General features: G+C 36.9%; 1 protein-coding gene across 15 annotated transcripts in view; it reads right to left on the bottom strand.

The window, feature by feature from the left end:
• Positions 1-20,195, bottom strand: part of LOC114243149 (CUGBP Elav-like family member 1) — a 454,265-nt gene that overhangs the window by 128,244 nt on the left and 305,826 nt on the right. For 12 of the 15 annotated variants that reach the window (XM_089732094.1, XM_089732092.1, XM_089732093.1 and 9 more), the window contains 2 exons: positions 14,839-14,959; positions 10,745-10,827 (listed from right to left, as the gene is read on the bottom strand). In XM_089732094.1, the coding sequence (XP_089588220.1) occupies positions 10,745-10,827; positions 14,839-14,959 (204 nt within the window). The remainder of the gene's footprint in view (positions 1-10,744; positions 10,828-14,838; positions 14,960-20,195) is intronic. The other 3 variants (XM_089732097.1, XM_089732096.1, XM_089732098.1) reach the window with 1 other exon arrangement.

Consider the following 20,195-nt stretch of genomic DNA (forward strand, 5'->3'; position numbering starts at 1 on the left):
GAAGATTACTTGGGAATTAATTTAATTTCTGTTTAACTTCTGATACTAAACCGAAAGAGCGTAATTAACGTTTTTGACTATGTTGTCTGAGAGGTCAATTGCATTATAGGTGTGGCGACTCTTTTTTTGTAGTCCCCTGATTACTATTACTATTGCGACATACTACGGTTCATCAGTAGAAAGCAGCTTGGCTCTACCGTTGGCATTACTGATATCCATGAGTCCGGTCATCGTTCTCCTCGAACCGGACGAAGGGCTTGGCGAGTAAATTAACCCACAGACACAGCCCATTGAGTCTTGCCGGATCTTCTCAGTGGGTCGCATTTCCGATCCGGTGGTAGATTCTACTTGATGGATTACGCTGACAGCCTCTCAGCTTAGGTAGAAAAAAAAACGTCAGTCCACAGTGGAAGTTAAATAATATTCAGTCAGTTGGAGTAGCCTCAAGTATTACTCTCTTCCTAACGTTGTACTAATTAAGGGTGGATCTCAGCACCATTTAATACTCTTATTGCAGTCACGAAGCTATAAAGCTTTTCAGTTTGAACGCTGTGTAGGTGTAGTAAGCCTATTTCTCAAGGAGGTATTGCGGTATCTCATCCATCGGTTTATCTACCCACGATCATGGACTGGTTGCGATTCATGCAATTATTTAAACATCCCGCATTCGTCAATAGTTAGGAAGGCATCTGCAAATGTAGTATTGTAATGACAAACATTTATTGCTTAATAAATTATTCTAGTATTTTTTTTTGCTTCCCAAAGACTGTAATTTATTGCCGTTTCTGTTCAGAACGGTGTCATACAGCCTTTATGAATTCCACGTATTATTTGCTGAACCCGAAATTTCCCAATGTCCGGTTTTAGCGAAATACGTATTGTTAGTATCTAGTTTGTAATTTCCCACGGTGTAAGTTAATTTTATTAAAAAAATACCATGAGAAAAGTTTTGAATACAACTTAAATTTACTAAAATACATCTAATCAGTGAGTTTGACGTCAAACAATAAGACATCAAGGCTAGTCAATTGTTTCTCTGTATTCTATTTGGTCAGGTCAGGACATTTGTTTTAAAATAAGATCAATTATAAATTTCAATTTAATAGATCTTATTCATGAACGTGATCATTACAAAATCAAAGCAAGCAACAATATATTCTGGCTTGACGGATGCTCGGCCGTCATACAAGACAAATTGAGGCTTCGACCTCATGTCTCAAAGTGGGCGACCCGTAACCATACAAAGTACGTTCGTTCGTTCACTCGTGATCGCAACAAAAAATAAAAAAAAAGCAATGTACCTACTTTCTTCATAAATGTCATTACTAAAATTGAAAGCCTCATAAAAATCGATAGAACCGACAAGTGCTCATTCCGTGAAAGCGTTCCATAGTCCAGCAATAATAGTTCAAGATAGTCATACTCTCGGAAACTCAAAAATAACCTTTTATCAATTCTATCAATATCTAGAGGTCACTCGAGTCGGATTACTTGTTCGTGGAGCACTTCCTGTACCTCACTTACATTATGATATTTCTTCGAATTTAATTTATCCGATAGAATAAAGCCGAGTTCATCTCGAGAATCATAATTAGAAATAAAGAAAAGAAGACCTAGTACTGTGGCACGTGTTTTGGTTGTTGGTGAACGAAAGCTCTCTTGAAAATTACGGATAAATGTGGCCCAGTGGATTAATGCATGCCTTTATTTCTAGCACACAACTCTATTTCCCAGATCAAACGAAGCTCCAGTAAATTAGAATTAGAATAGAACACATATCTCTCAGGACTTGTACCTTTTTCTAGATACGGATACTCTATATCGTTTTCTTAATAACGCATTTGCAAAATTGGATCATGATTTGATTAGTAGTTAAGACGTAAAAGTGAAATAAAAAACACTCATTTTTTGCATTTACAATATTGCTATGTGTTTAAGTTATCTGCAAAGGGTGTATCGTGTTTTTTAATCTTTGCACAATTATGAGGATATCGATGATTTTCCTTTCCCCTCTTGTATCGACGGGTATACTGCATTCCCTATACCTATCTCACCGGGCATTGACAGAAACGACTATATGGTCGACTTTTAAATGGTGACCATCAAGTTTTACGATCTCGTGAGGCGAATTAAGGGTTTTGGACTGACTGATAAGGTGTTCGTCAAGCCGTGTTACAAGTGAAAAAATAATTGGCCACTCAAGGAAGGTTCGTCTTGGACTAAAATAAACAAAAGGAAGGCACACCAATGTGCGGTGACTTCCAACAACATTTTCCGTTCCTGTCTTCGTTTTTCATGCTCTAAATTTAGTTTAAAAAAAAATTACATAGCACCAAGCGATTACAGTATTTATCGATTGTGTTTTTTCAAGTTTAATAGTAATTATTTTATCATTAAGCAGGCCGAATGCAGGCAACATTGGAGGAAGCTGGTGCAAAAACTGGACCAAGGTGGTCACGACCCTCAGTAATAAGGAAGCGATGAAGAAGAAGAAGAAAATTTTACCATACGTCAACGCGTTGACAGTTGGTCTAATCAAAGAGCCGTGTAAGGTAATAAAATAAACAAGTATTATGATAACAATTTGCTCATTAATGTGAGCGAGCCTCAAGGAACCCCTCGTGGCTATTAGTTATTCACGAACCCAACTTTGCTTTCGGTTATTATTTATTTAAAGCTAAACTATAATTATTGTGGTCCTGGCTTTAGTTCGGTTCCTGTGGCTTCGCTTCTGTTTATTAATTAATTAGTTATTCCAATGTGACTGCTGTCCATTTTCGTGAGGGTTTCAATATTTGACGGCCGTCTGGTGTAGTGGTAAGTGACATGATCACTACACAAGGTGTCGCGGGTTCGAATCCCGCCAAGGGAAGATGTTTGTATGATAAACATAAAAAAATTATTTTCCAGGGTTATGGATGTATATTAAATATATGTATGTGTCTAATAAAAAATTTACATTTATTTCCGTTATCTGGTAACTGTAACACAAGTTCTTTACGAGCTTAGCACGGGACCAGTTAACGCGGCGTGATTGTTAGTAAATATTTATTTATTATTATTATTATTTATTAATATATTAGGGACTTTGCACTTCTGGAATTGTATTTTGAATTGAATTGTTACGTCTCGTTTTATTTGTAGATACATTTGTAGCTAAATGTCAGATTAGGGCAAGCGAGCGCGCAGTTTACCTAGTGTTAGGACGGTCTTTTTACGAGTAACCACAGTGCGTTTCCAGAGGTCTTTTTTTGCCACGTACCATCCGGCTATGGAATGAGCTCTCCTCCACGGTGTTTCCCGAGCGCTATGACATATCCTTCTTCAAACGAGGCTTGTGGAGAGTATTAAGCGGTAGACAGCGGCTTGGCTCTGCCCTTGACATTGCTGAAGTCCATTGGCGACGGTAACCACTCACCATCAGGTGGGCCGTGTGCTTGTCTGCCTACAAGGGCAATAAAAAAAAAAGAATAGAAGGCTGTATACATCAGAATATGGTATATAAATTTATTCACATGCCAAAATCTGGAAACTGGGTTTAAATTTCATATTATTTCTTATCAACAAGTCGATCACCCATCATCCAAACTGTTTACTTATTCATTATAATAAGCTTGTATTTTAACTGTGCTTAACTTTAAACCGAATGTGCTCATATAAGCTTACAAGATAATCTTTCCAATTAGTATAATATTAGAAGACAAGAATTTCTTTTCTTTTTCTTTATTGCTTAAATGGGTAGACGAGTCCAGGGCCCATCTTTTTTATATATATATTTTTTATTGCTTAGATGGGTGGACGAGCTCACAGCCCACCTGGAGTTAAGTGGTTACTGGAGCCCATAGACATTCACAACGTAAATGCGCCACCCACCTTGAGATATAAGTTTTAAGGTCTCAAGTATAATTACATCTGGGGTTAATTGGTTACTGGAGCCCGTAGACATCGACAATGTAAATATCGCCAGTTGTATAGTGCAACGACTGTTCCACTCTTCAAATCGAAACGCATTAATGCTTCACGGCAGAAATAGGCGGGGCGGTGGTACCTACCCGTGCGGACTCACAAGAGCTCCTACCACCAGTAATGTCGTTTGAATGCCTAATTACTTTGTTGTGCTCGCGGTTAGGACAACCGTTGTCATATAACGAGACATAATCTCTTATTAAAAATACGTAATTTCATGTCACAAACTGATACACCTTTCCAGTAGGCAGTTATTATTATTGGACTCCGAGTTCGTTCTAGAATGTAAAAAATTGAGCATTCAATGAATAAATCTGTTATGATTAAAATAAAAATTCGTTTCGCAATACAGCGTTCAGGGGACATTTAAAAAAAAATACTGGTATGAAAACGATAATAATCGAGATCATATCGGTACTACGCTTCGCAAACATAATCGCCCCGGGAGAGTTACCAATAATGACAGAATAACAATACGTATCGATAAATGTTTTTGTGCCATTATCGATTCATGATCGAATTTTGTTTGGAATGAAAATAATCAGCGTTCTTAACGGCAACGACAGAATACGCAAATGGCTATTTTTTACCAAAGGGTATTATTGTTCAATCTAGTTTTTTAATGTTGCTACTAGTAAATGTGATACTTTTTTGACCTTCCTTGCTTTTCACGGCTCCCAAATAATTAAAAGTACTGTTAAAATAATACTTTGCACGTTTTCGGTCACAAAACAACAAGAGAAATAAAATCGTCAATTGTTTACTATCATTCTTAAACATCGTAGGTAATCGATTACCAGTCGTCGTGGCCTAAAGGATAAGACGTCCGGTGCATTCGTATATAGCGATGCAACGGTGTTCGAATCCCGCAGGCGGGTACCAATTTTTCTAATGAAATACTTACTTAACAATTGTTCACGATTTACTTCCACGGTGAAGGAATAACATCGTGTAATAAAAATCAAACACGCAAAATTATAATTTGCGTAATTACTGATGGTAGGACCTCTTGTGAGTCCGCACGGGTATGTACCACCGCCCCGCCTATTTCTGCCGTGAAGCAGTAATGCGTTTCGGTTTGAAGGGTGGGGTCGTTGTAACTATACTGAGACCTTAGAACTTATATCTCAAGGTGTGTGGCGCATTTACGTTGTAGATGTCTATGGTTTCCAGTAACCACTTAACATCAGGTGGGCTGTGAGCTCGTCCGCACATCTAGGCAATAAAAAAAGGGTGCCTGTACTTAAGTACGCGCGTAAGAAGTTATACTTTATTTTTATTAAATTTATTTCTTTTTTTTTATTTAAATATTAATCATGTCTGGACTTATGGAATAGAACTGTGGGGTTCCGCTAGCAACTCCAATATCGAGATCTTACAAAGATTCCAGAACATTGCTCTTAGAACTATCTCAAACGCGCATTGGTTTGTAAGAAATAGTGAGATTCATGAATACTTAGAAATGCCGACTGTTCGAGAGGAAGTCAACAAGAACAGCAAGAGATATAAGGAAAGACTAAATGAGCACTCAAATGAATTGGCAAGGTGCCTGCTAGACACAACTGGAGATGTGAAACGTTTAAAAAAGATACTAAATTTACTGCTGTAATTGATGACATTTAATGTAATGTCATCCACAACTCGAACTTCTTGGAACACATCTGATTATGGCTATAGAGCCGATTGCAGATAAATATAGAGAAAAAAAAAAAAAAAAAAAATTAATCAATTTGAAAAAAAAATCGATTAAACAACATCCTCAGACACGCATATTGGACAACCCTTTTCTTGACATCGTATAAAATCGGTAATTCTCGGTACGGTTCGGAAAGTTCACCTGCGCTAAATTCAGACCCGCCAAGTTACGTCGGTCGTATTGTAATGAGCGATTTAGTGGGCAACTTCATTCTGTTAATTTTGTGTCACGGTGCGCGCGCATCGTAAAATTTCACTCTAATCAATTTTTCATAACGCGCCTATAGAAGTAAAACTTCAATAATAATTTGAATGCAGTCTGTAAATAATGTTTTACATATTGTTGTTTTCGACAAGAGAAATAAAAAGTAGCGTTTTAAAATCAAACATATAAAATTGTTACACGTTCTAATGCAATCTGGGTAGATATACACATGGGTTCATTGGAAGACTCGTTTATATGTAATTTGTATATAGGTCAAGAAAAAAAATAAAACCATGGAACAAAATGATTATTGCAAAAACCAAATATCCGATCTTTTGTGATGCGTGATTAACTGTTGCGCCAAAAACGATGTATTATAAAATAATACGTATTAATGGAATGGTTTATGACTGAGCTGAAACCATTGGAGTTTTAGAATAGAAGGCGTATACAACCCTAACATCTACATTATTCTACCGCGAACCATTTATATGCGTTTCGGATTGAAGTGCGACATAATCATTGTCCATGCCAACATTGTAAATAAGAAAGTGAGTTTCTATGATTGTTAGTTACCCTTTTACTTCTTAATCCAACGTTGTAGTCACTTTAAAAATTATGTACATGTTATCAATGGTATAAAAAAGAACATAAGACATTTATTACATCCAGGCATCAAAAATATGTTTTTGACGTGACAACGTCTTACAATTCGATGCAGCCGGCTGCACGCACGAAAAAACATGACTTATTGAGGCGTTCCATTTAAGACTTGAAGTGCAAGCGAGAGCGCGCAACGAGCGACAAAGAGGCACAATCGGCCTCTGCGTTCGGCAGCGTTCGACATCTGTCTCTTTCCTGCTTGAGTGAGCGATGCATCCGCGTGGACAGTGCTGCTATACAATAATACATTTACATGTTTTCGTAAAGTATGAAGTTCAGTGAAAAGTGAATGTAGTGTCAATTGTCATACGAGGGCGGCACTGAAAATTTCGGGAATTAACGAAGTGACACAACATTACTATTTAAAAATGTATTTATTGATTTTCGAAGTATTCTCCGCGAAATTTGACACATTTTTCCATACAATGGAACCGATCATTGAAGCAACCATTCCATTCGGAAGTTGGGGTCTCCAAAATGGCCGTTTTGTAGGCGTCCACAGCTTCTTCAGGTGATGAAAATCTCTGTCCACGCAATTTATTCTTTATTTTAGGGAAAGTATAGAAATCATTTGGGCTTAGGTCGGGGCTGTACGGCGGATGGTTTAATAGTTCTATGTTTTCTTGCTCTAAAAACTCTTTTGGCCACCATTTTTTTTGCAACACTCCGTGAACGAACAATTTTTGTTGGCTTTAACTCATTTTCGAACACCCAAACTCGTGACTGGTTTTTTGTTTCGGGTTCGTACGCGTATATCCAGGATTCGTCACCTGATACAATGTTGTATACAGTATTTGAGGATCCTGCGTGGAATCTTTCGAGAGTTCTGACGCACCAAGTAACGCGAGCCGCTTTTTGTTCTTCACAGAGCGAATGCGGTATCCATCGGGAAAACAACTTTTTTACACCTAATTGTTCATGCAAGATTATTTGTATTTGACTCATGCCAATGTCTAAAGTTGCCTGGATTTCGCGATATGTCACATGTCGATCTTCCTCAATCAGCTTACGCACAGCATCAACGTTTTCTTGGGTGACTGCAGTTTTTGGACGACCTTGACGGGGATCATCACTGAGCTTGACACGTCCACGTTGAAACTCAGCACATCCAGCGATAAATTGTGGTTTTGGATGGGGCTTCATCACCAAATGCAGAAATCATCCGGTCAACACACTATTTTTGTGTTAAACCACTTCTTCGAAAGTCATAATAAATCATCGCTCTTGAATTTTCTCGAGTCAATTCCATTTTCTCAACGACTAAACAAGTTTGACAAAACCTCGTGACAAGACCGAGAATATTTTTTTAAATAAATAAATGGTATTCGATTTTTAAAACCAAGGAGTTTTCAATTAAAAAGATTTTAATATGACAGGAACAGTGGAAATATTCCATTCCCGATACTTTTAGTGCAGCCTAGTACAAAATATCTATCAAACAAATAAAATAAAAATTTTCTTTTGAAAAATGAAACCATTCCATCAGTATTTTCTTATGACGTTGTCACGTTCAACTGTCGTCAGTAAACCGACTTTACAGACAACCGATTTTTTGTTTTAAATAAGGGCGCATGAAAGCCCTGATAAAAGCTAGAACTAGTTCAGATTTTAATTTTACTTCTTAGGGCCGATGATAGCGGTCACGTTTTATCTCTATAGTCTTCGGTAGCCACTTATTTCATAGTGAGTTTTTAGCGGCGCATATAAAATATTGTGACGTCAACACAATCGCGTGATGTTCAACCTGCCGCTATCGTCGAGTGAGAGTAGCGTTCGGAAATCAATCGACGGAGGAAAAACCCCTCGATAATATAATGGAATTGAATTATCGCTGAGATGAAGATGAGACGAGACGGGGACTCGAATAGGGCTGTCCGCTTATCGTTGTCCTTTGTAGGCTTGCCAATTTTGTATATACATAATGTATTATTTTATTCACATCAAAATAAAGTTTAGTCCAGTAAAACCATAGCACAAACCGAGTTACTCTATAAAGAGAAACAGCATTTAAAGCTATTGCTTCACCAGTTTTTATGTTTTTTATATTTCAATATTAACAAATGTTTTAATATTTCTAATGTTCCTTCTTCTAATGTTTCAATATTCAAATTATCATTTATGTCACCTGTATAACATATTATAACCTCTTTTAAGATTTAAGTCATAAATCATAATATAGAGGTTACATATAATTTGTTTCTTTGGTGGCAAACAAATTTTCGACAGAAACATTTCATTTGCGTATATAGGCCGATATTATTTATTTTGTATTACGTAGCCTGCTCAAAGAGATTACAGTACGTCTGGTATTAAGTCGGAACTCACTGATATCGAAACGCGGGAGCCGCTTTCCAACTTGATAATTAAGGATTATATCTCAATAATAATAGCGCAATAGCGCAATGCATATGACTAGGAGATGTATGGAAACGGTAGTGCAAGGTAGAGGGGGAAGAGGTCGACCGAAGAAGACGTGTATGTAGTGTGTGAATGACGATATGAGAGAGAGGAGTGAGTGTTGAGATGATGGCTGATAGAAGAGAATGGAAGAGAAAAATTTGTTGTGCTGACCCCACCTAGTGGGATAAGGTGGAGAAAAAGAAGGAGTAATAGCGCAAATATTTTTTTTAAAAAAAGTTTGATTTTAATTAAACATTATGTTTCCTTCGTCGTGGAAGTCAGTCGTGAGCATAAATTATCTACGTATTACTTACACTATACTTCATATACATATTATTATTATGTATACTTTAAGCCACAATAACTCACGACGATGAATTCACATTTACCTTGTCATTCACCCTGTATCTATCTATTTATAAATTTTACCGTTTTTCTATTCTAAGTGAGACTTATATTCAAGACCACAATAAATTCGCCTTCTTAAAGTATATTCATATGTATTAGTATAACAGATAAACTAATACATAATTCGAAAAGGAAAAAAAAAAAACATATTTTAAGTCTCGAAAACAAAAAAAATCGTTCGTTTTATCGGACATCCCTATTTTAATAGAAATGGTGGAGCTCTGTAATTCGATTGTATTCGGTAACAATCGGTAGTATCGAGAATGGGATGTTTGTTCGTCCCCCTTCTCTGTATATTTGTAATAAAGAAAATTGTTATTACCCAGCAACAGGCGGACACTATGAAGCGCATTCGATATAACGTAACCGAATGGTTTTTATTAAAAGTCCCGTTTTTCAAAGACCTATATATTAATGGTTTCATTTTAATAACACTGTGGGATTCAATCCCGATTTTATTAGTTAGATATTACAATTACGCTGAGCTTTTCTGGAAAATTTTCAGCAGGCCACTATTGCTTACAATATTGGAGTGTGGAATATAATTTTATTACACTGTATCTATATATTGTGATACAGTAACCATTTTTAAATTTGTAGGCTTATGTTTTAAGACACTAATCTATGTTAGTAAAAAGATTAGACTGTAGGTTAAAGTGGGTGCTAAATTTCTTATGGTTATCTGGAAGACTGCTCATTATATACATCTAAGTTTATGCACGAACGCACACAAACATGTAACACATTATATTTACATGATATGATGTAATATACAATAAAACATACCCTATACAATTATTGAATTTAAATATATCATATTTGTAGGTTTGAATTGCTACTTTACTCGAAACAGCAATACAGTTTGATTTTGTGCTTATTCTGTGTAAAATATACCTACAACTTATTATAAAATTCTTTGAATTCAAATTCTATCACAGCTTCATAAATTATTATAATAATTAAATTAAGAAAACTACTACGAGTATATCACATTATCAGCGCAAAAAAAAAAAATTACTTAGACAAAGAATGGCATTTTTAATAATTTTCATCAATATTAGAATTTCATAGTCGATGCTATAGTAAAAATCTCATGAACGACAATTGCTATTTTAAAATTGGAAATTTTCCACATTGTTCTTAATGCTACTAAAGTTGAAGCGGTAAGAATATATTTTCGATCGGTACATTTTCAGATGATTTACTTTCTTATTTACGAGTATGTACGATATCGATTATTGTCCGAGAACGTTACTAATCGTAGTTCTTCAAAATCAAAATAATCGATTCACAAAAAACGATTCACTATTAGAACAACACTAATACCACACGCACAACAAAGTAGGGTTGACAAAAAAAAACAAAAAAAAGAAAATAATCAAAAACAACAACATTAAACGCACTTACCCCTGTCAATGTTTTGATATTGTGCAAAGCGTCCTGGGCTTTCAACGCGGCCTTTCGTGTGAAAAACGTCACAAAACAGCACCCTGGAACAAAAGCGGACGCTAACGTATGAGACGTTTACACGACGAACAACGGAGGAAACTCTAATGAGGTTAATAAATAATGTGATACGTTGACAAAAAAATGTTATCCAAAATGATGATGCTTCAAAAAAAAACGATCACTGAAAATGATCACATAATGATATTGAAAAAAAAAATACTGATATTTTACTTTAATAAAATACGACAATTTTTTTTCGAGTACTTATTAATATTTATCATTGATTTTTTTTATACAATTCAATTCAACTATTATTTATATCTTGCACTAGAATCATTTTTAACTTGAATGAGTGAAAAAGAAAGTTTTTTTTTATCAGAACTCCTTAAGGAGTTCTGATGTTAAATGAATAACTCTATTGAATTGTATCAGAAATGTAATTTTTTTTTTATGTATCTTCATAAAAATTAAATAAGCATAATTCGTTCATCAATGCATCACATGTTCACATAAAACATTAAAGTCTAATACAAACTAAAGCACATTTTACGAGACACATTTACATAAATCTACTAGAATAGGTTTATTGGTACGTATTTTTGGCACAGATTAAAGTTGCAGGCTTAAATCGTCTATTTGATGTAAAAGTGTAAAAGGGTCATACTGACGTGGTTAACCATATTAGGATAACACGGATGACCATATTCTGAATTCTGAAGATATCCAGTACTATCGATATATGATAGGTGGAATGAAAGAAGTTTTAAAGGTCCCATAAACTGAGTTTACTGATGGTAGGACCTCTTGTGAGTCCGCGCGGGTAGGTACCACCGCCCTGCTTATTTCCGCCGTGAAGCAGTAATGCGTTTCGGTTTGAAGGGTGGGGCAGCCGTTATAACTATACTTGAGACCTTAGCACTTATATCTCAAGGTGGGTGGCGCATTTACGTTATAGATGTCTATGGGCTCCAGTAACCACTTAACACCAGGTGAGCTGTGAGCTCGTCCACCCAGTTAAGCAATAAAAAAAGAAAAAAAAATTGTTCACCGAAAGCACGCATGAACAATTGACTTGGGTTCCATTGTCCATTCAATTGTCTCGAACGGAGTCCGCGATGAACATTTCGTCACCGACTAGTAACGTCAGGCTACCAATTCGTAATTAACAGGTGGTTTAATTAACCGAACACTCCTCGGTGTACTGAAAAGCGGTTAACTTGATTTAAGAGCTCGGAGATAGTTTAGAAATTTAGAGAGAGAGAGAGAACGATTTATGTTAATTCGAAATGAGCTGCCGTGTGTCCCGGGCGTAAGATCGAAGTGAGAGGAGGAAAACACGAGAGCTTGTTCTTTGAAGACAATTATAGAGTTTGTGGATTATTGTATGCCTCGATCCATGTGTGGTTAATCTGTCGCAGGAGCGCATAGATATAGCGATGCGAATGTGACCCACAGATCTTGAGACGCGGATACTCAATTGTGTTGCACAACAGCTGTCTCATCATTTGGACTGATGGTGAGGCAACCTGTGAGCCCGCATGGGTAGGTACCACCACCCTGTTTATTTCTGCCGCGAAGCAGGAAGCGTTTGGGTTTGAAGGGCTAGGCAGCCGTTGTAACTATACCTTGAGAACCTTAAGAATATAATTTAAAGATATTTTTTTTATTGCTTAGATGGGTGTACGAGCTCACAGCCTGCGGGTGTGAAATGGTTACTGGAGCACATAGACATCTACGACGTAAATGCCGCCACCCACCTTGAGATATGAGTTCTAAGGTCTCAGTATAGTTACAACGGCTGCCCCACCCTTCAAACCGAAACGCATTACTGCTTCAACGCAGAAATAGGCAGGGTGGTGGTACCTACAAGTGCAGACTCACAAGAGGTCCTACCACCAGTAAACCGGAAAAAAATACCGGAACACATTACAGCCCCCTAAGCAGTAATCAGTCACACCGCACTGTCGTTGCGTTTCTCTGTATGTCATAAGTAAAAACGTATATAACTTGTAGTTGTGTTAGCGGTAGGCAGCGGCTTGGCTCTGCCCCTGGCATTGCTGAAGTCCATGGGCGACGGTAACCACTCACCATCAGGTGGGCCATATGCTCGTCTGCCTACAAAGGCAATAAAAAAAAATCAAAACGTGCAATTTTCATATTGTTATAGAATCTTAAAGTCGACATGATTTGAACGTTAAGACAGTACAAAAACAACGATTTATATCACATAAGGCAATAATTTTAACAAACAAACAAACAATAAGATGAATATAACGTTACTTCAATCACATAGGAGTTTTATCTGTTTCTTATAATCAATAAATGATGTATTTTGTTCTATTTTTGTAAGCTCACGTTCCTATTAGTATAACTACTATAGTTTAATGGTGGTAGGACCACTTGTGAGTCCGCGCGGATAGGTACCACCCTGCCTATTTCTGCCGTGAAGCAGTAATGCGTTTCGGTTCGAAGGGTGGGGCAGCTGTTGTAACTATACTTGAGACTTTAGAACTTGTATCTCAAGGTGGGTGGCGCATTAACGTTGTAGATGTCTATGGGCTCCAGTAACCACTTAACACCAAGTGGGCTGTGAGCTCGTCCACCAATCTAAGCAATAAAAAAAATTTATATGGATCCGTAATAAGAGCACATGTCAGCCTCGCGGTCGGGATAGGAATGATGATGTTACCCACCCGTGCGGGCTTGTGTTATGTCCTACCACTAGTAAAAACAAATATTTAAAAAAAAATCGAATATCATTTTTATGACTGTTGTAGACACAATCAAAGACACATTTTTATGACTGTGCCCCGTAGTAGAGACACTGATAATGTAGACAAATCTGCTTTCGACTACAAGAAAACCTAAGCTGAAAGATAGTTTGAGATATCATTAAAGATATTCATAGAAATATCAGATTGACGCTACAATTCGCGGCGTTAGGCTGTACTGACGATGAAGTCGTCGTGGTCTATTAGATAAGACGCCCGGTACATTCGTATGGATCGATGTCGCTGTGCCGGTGTTCTAATCTCACAGGCAGGTACAATTTTTTCTAATTTATTTTTTACTTATTATACTTCTACTGATTAGCGTCCGGTCCTATTTCAGTCACGCAGGAATTTGAATCCAAGTGCTGCTAAAATTTCGACTTTATGCTCGTAAGAAGAGAGTGTTTAAAAAAATGATTGTAATCAAACTAGTATGCATTTAAAATCAAACGCTTCAACAGCCTCGATACCAACATCGTTACAAAACTTTTATAAGTAACTTGAGATTTTATTGTTGTTGTCTGTTAACTAGAAAATTCTCGTGAAGTCATTATTTACTGTGAAACTTTAATGCAAAAGGCGTCATAAAACACGAGACAGAAGGTAATGGTACCCGATCTCCACTCCCTTCCTACTACGTGTATATTGTTGACGGAACATCGCGATTCAAGCAAGACGATTCGTGGGTGCGTGCTTTTTATATTAAAACGAATTTAAAAAAATTGATATATTAGAATAATTCGTAAATTCACCTGACGAATTACATAAGTAAATAAAAAATAAAGGCAAAATAGCTAGTAAATTAGCAACTCATAAAACTCAAATCCCATCATTATTTGTTTGTTACTCATAAAAAATTATTGCGATTGTTTGTCATGCATAAGCAGATAATGCTAAAAATTCTATTTCTAAAAAATACTAATCTATACATATAAATAAAATTGGAGTGTCTGTTTGTAATATTGAAATAACCGCTTTTTACTACATGCATATGAATATACCTATATATATTATACAATACATACACAAGAATAACATTTTTTACAATATTTGTCTGTCTGTCTGTTTGTTCTGGCTAATCTCTGGAACGGCTGGATCGATTTTGACAGGACTTTCACTGATAGGTAGCTGATGATATAAGGAGTAACTTACTTTTTATATACTAATTAATTAATTTATACACTAATAATCGCGGGTAGCATCGCGGGACTCAGCTAGTACATACTAAATATAATACTAAAAATACTATGCTATTCTATTCACAGGAAGCGTGAGACCGACCTTTGCTGACTCCGGTGATCTTATCTCGGAGCACGTTGATCTGGTGGACTCTACCAAACTCCTCAAACATCTGCCTGAGGTCATTCTCGTCCATGTGTCTTGGTACCTGACCGACGAACATCTGTAACGTCCAAAAATGAAAAGGTTACTTTACTGACTTTCACTAAAATTGAAGATATAGACGGAATAAGAGTTTTTTTTTTGGAACGAAGTTCTTGATGAGACAGTGCGAAGGGGTACCATAAGCGGGAAAAAACTTCCGTAACGTAAGATTTTTATTATTTATGTATAGTCTGTATGATGGCTATACAGTGTCTAATGTATAGTCTACGTGATGACGGTTATTATTATTATTCATATAAATAGCTGTTTCTTTGTATATTATTAATATTATATATTTTTTATAAATCATTGTGAATAAAGTAAAGTTGATAACTTTGTAAAGTAGTTTTTTTTTATCAATACAAAAATAAAAATAAAAATATATACCCGAATAATTATTTTCTTTATACCTCAAATAGAACTTAAAATTGATATTTTTATTATAAGGAACTTCGTTCCTATCCGGTGTCCCACGACACCGCACAGCTTTTTCTTTTTTCCCCTAACTAAGCTGATAGCCTTGAGAGGCTATTTCAGCTTCTCCTTGACGTGTAGGTGAGCTCACGGGGCTCTAACCGGAAGTGTTGCTAGCACTGGCCCTAGCAAGAGCAGTGCTTCACAGAATCTACCACCGGATCGGAAACGCGACCCACTGAGAAGATCCGGCGAGAAACTCAGTGGGCTGTGTCTGTAGGTCGTTTGTTTAGCGTCGGATTACATACATGTATTGCGTGTAGTTTTCCTGGAACCTCGTCTGTGAGAGTTGTTAGAACTCGTGGAAGGACGTATCATGCACGTGTCGCTAACATTCCCTTGCTTATTCCGGGAAGCATTTATACGTCGCGAATCCCAGGTAAGCAGTACAGTTCCGCAATCAAGACATAGGTTTTGTGTTCACCAGGTGAGTAATGAGCAGTGATGAGCATTTATTTAATGATGTACTGATAAATTATTATTTATTTAATGATTATATTATTATGAGCTCCATTTATGCGGATAGTTAAAAACATGTATTGTAATTTTAAAAATGATGACCACTTTCTTAATGTATTTATTATATATTAAAATTCACGTATGTAGTAAATATATATACATAGGTACCAATGAGAAGTGCAAAATAGTGAAATTATCATATTTATTTAACAACTCATGTTTTGTAAAAAATCGTCGGAGTTATTTTTCCCGTAACGCGTTTTTGCAGCTATGGCAAATGTGATTTTTATATTTAGAATAGATATCGCATTTTTTTTAATTATACATTTTCTATTTATTTGCGTACATAACCATGGAAAACGTAAAAAAAAGAATATGCAAAAACTCAAAAATCCTAAGAAAAAAACTTGAACATCAATCGTTTTACCATTTTTAATTATGACAAATTCAAAATGAAATTAAAGGTTCTAAGTAAAAAAAACATAAACAAGAATAACAATCGCATTTCATTAATAATTAAAGGAACACAAAATTTAAAATACGTATGTACGAAAATTTAATCGCGTGAACCGTGTAGGCCCCCGATATGTACAGACAGAGCGCACGCTGAAAATTTTCGGCTCACGTAATTTACGAGCGACAATAACAAAATTCAGATAGCAGCAAGGCGGATACAATAAAATAAAATTAATGAACTTTAAATTAACAGAGGCCTCGCTAATATATATTACGGTTGACAAGCGTATTGCAGCAGCATAAAAGCAATCAGGGGACGGTAATTGGACGGGGTCGCGTGACGGCAAACTGTTACGATTTAGGCTCGTTACATTCACGACGGTTTCTGGGAACGAACTAAAGTTAAAGTGCTTCGGAGTTCGATCGTAAGACAATAAAAAAATTGCGAGATTGATTACGGATATTGCGGTAATGAATGATCTGTTTTTCTTTTGCTATATAACTTTTTTTTCTTTTTTTTTCTTGCTTAGATGATTGGACGAGCTCACAGCCCACCTGGTGTTAAGTGGTTACTGGAGCTCATAGACATCCACAACGTAAATGTGCCACCCACCTTGAGATATAAGTTCTAAGGTCTCATGTATAGTTACAACGGCTGCCCCACCCTTCAAACCGAAACGCATTACTGTTTCACGGCAGAAATAGGCAGGGTGGTGGTACCCACCCGCGCGGACTCACAAGAGGTCCTACCACCAACAAACTAAAAAAACACCAATTTCGGTGAGTTAAGTTAACAAATAAGACTACTCTGATGCCAATGCTTAGTTGTTATACCTAAAACACGATTTCTTACGGTGTTTCCTGAGCGCTACGACATGTCCTTCTTCTAACGAGGCTTGTGGAGAGTACTTAACGGTAGCCAAGCCACTGGCTGTGCTCCTAGCATTGCTGACGTCCATGGGTGACTCTAACCACACACCATAAGATGGGTCGTATGCTCGTCTACCTACAAGGATTTTTTTTTTTTGTAAATGCAATTTATTTGTTTATGACCAAAAAATAACATCATACCATTCGACCAGATATTACTTGAAATTAATCAATTTTACGTTCTAGATAAATCAATAGCCTTTAGGTATACAATTTCAGGAAACATACCTGTACCAACATCGTTTGTAAGGGATTTAATATTCGTAAAAACATGTTCTTTCACGCTTAACATTATCTTTCAAAGTCCACGAATATTTTACGTAAAATTTTGGGTTGGATTTTATAACGTGTCAACAAAGAACGAGATAATTTTTATGGTCCAGTTAGTATTATATGCGTAAGACCTAAAGCAACAAGGCCACTTCTAACTAAAACTACTATTATCTCCATTTTTTATTTTGTAGTACATTCAAAGATTAAATTGGCATTTTTGGTAGGATACTTTTTGGTACCAGACACCCAGTGTCTTTGTTTGACACAGGATTATTCTGGCTTGGGAGTCTAGGCAGAACGATTTTTTACGTACACTGTATCTGCTATAAAATTGCATTATGTAATCATACTATAAAATAGATGTATTTTAATGCTGTGCCTAATTCATCTGGTAGTATCGGTCATCATTCTTGTCGAACCCGTCGCTTGCGAGAAAGGGCTCGACGAGTAAATTAACCCACAGACACAGCCCATTGAGTTTTTCGCCGGATCTTTTCAGTGGGTCGCGTTTCCGATCCGGTGGTAGATTCTGCGAAGCACGGCTCTTGCTAGGGTTCATGTTAGTAACGTCGTCAGGTTCGAGCCCCGTGAACTCACCTACTAGTTAAGGTTATGCTGTAATAGCCACTCAAGGCTATCAACATAGATCGGAAAAATAAATCTGGTAGGATAATGGCAAGAAGGAAAGCATTGCGACTTTTTAAACATTAACGTTTCCGTGTTGTATGTAGGGAGCCTAACACCTCCCGCGTGGCGCGGTGCGAAGTGTCGCTGCAACCGCGTCGCGATCCGTAGACGGGAAACCTTTTTAATTGCCTTCATAAATTTTAACCCTGTATTCTGTACTCGTGTCTTTACGCTGTTACGGAGGCAGATACGTCTCAATTAAACGATGGTTGCGGCTTAAATGTGTTCGCTTCGTATTGACTTTTATTATGTATTAGATTTAATGGGTCGACAATTTTTTAGACAAAGTTTTGCTGCTATTTTGAACCATATAAAGTGTTGAGCGACTGAATGAAGATTGACCGACTGAGTGGCAGTAGTTAGCGCAACTGAGCGGTGGACGGAGGACTCGATTCCCAGATCGGGCAAGCATTTTTGCGGTGAACAAATTTCTTAGCTCTTTCTCTGAATGTTTAATATCTATAGATGATCTATCTATAGATGATCCATCTATAGCTGATGATCTATAGATTATATGGATACATCTATAGATGTATTTATTTAAACTTTTCTATATAACATTCGCTGTTTATTTTAACTATCGTCAACATCTCATGTTGCATTAAGTGACCATTGCTATCTTGTCCTTCGAATCGGAGCTTACCGATTCGGGATGGAAGTGCGCGAATGACGGTAGCTATTCGGCTATGTAAACCAATAAATTCTGCTGGTTCGATTTTCATTACACAATTCATTCCTTGAATGTGAAAATCGATAACCAATCGATAGCCGTCGTTTACTATATGTTAACGTTTGGTTTTTGGTATTAATATACTAGGTTTGATGATATGTTAACATCCTTGGGCCCGCTTTCTGCTCCAAGCATCTGAAGACCGTCAAATCCCACATACTCCGAGTGCCCCCTAAGCGCGGACACTTGGTATGAGGTTCGGCCCCCCGCCCGAATAACAAAGGTTAGACAACAAGTTGGCGTCTATGGAGTACTAATTTTATTGTCAAGTTAAAAAATCACCAACTACTAAAACGTAATTTTTGGCACTGACGCGTGAAAAGGCGTGAACCAAGACTTCTTCTCGGTAATGTTCGGATCGCGTTCCGATTATCGTTATCATCATACCCATGTAGGTCATGTATGCGGGTCATTGACATAATATTACACAGGTAGGGCCGTTAGGTACTTATTGACTCCAGCGGGCGAGGGTTTGCGGTAAACAGACCGTAGCTAACTATTACACTGAAATTCGTGTCTTGTTGTTTGATTACTGCGTTGCGAATGATTAACTTTAATGTGATTGTCCCGAGATCTCTTAGGTCAATTTATAGGTATAATTTCCTGAACCCTTCATTTCGTAAAAATTAAAATACTATTATTATATGTAAGATCTAACATGGTCATGGATGTAAATAACGTCCACCACTCGAATTTCATTAGTCTTATTTAAGCTGTTTTTTTTCTCCTACAGGCGGATAGACGAAAATCACCTCCCATCTGGTATTAAGTGACTTCTGATTGAAATTACAAAGAAAATACCTCCACCCACCTTTTAATTTTATTCTATTAAGGGTCCGTTCACACAAACCGGCTTGGAGAGGAGAGCAGATTTTTATCACGTTGGAAACAGTTTTGAGTAATTGTAGTAAAGTTTATTTTTGCATGTGCACTTTTTTTCTTATTATGAATGCTTGAACGCGCTGCGTGTGAAATAATAAGAGGAGCCTACCAGCTCCGATTGCGTGCTCTTTCTTGATCGCATAGGTGATTGGCTATTTGATTGGATGCTTTGCGAGCCGGTCTGTGTGAACGGACCCTAAGTCAGTTCTACAAATCCGAGCGCCTGATTATTTTGTGGCACTAACGGACGGAATGGTAGTCCACACCAGGTAGACTTATAGACCGCCCAACAACGAATAAAGGATTTCCATGAGGATACATACATATGTATATGTACGTGTATATGTGTATGTATATATATCTA

The sequence above is a fragment of the Bombyx mandarina genome, chromosome 12, assembly GCF_030267445.1.
Source record: "Bombyx mandarina strain Sakado chromosome 12, ASM3026744v2".
Taxonomy (NCBI): Eukaryota; Metazoa; Arthropoda; class Insecta; order Lepidoptera; family Bombycidae; genus Bombyx; species Bombyx mandarina.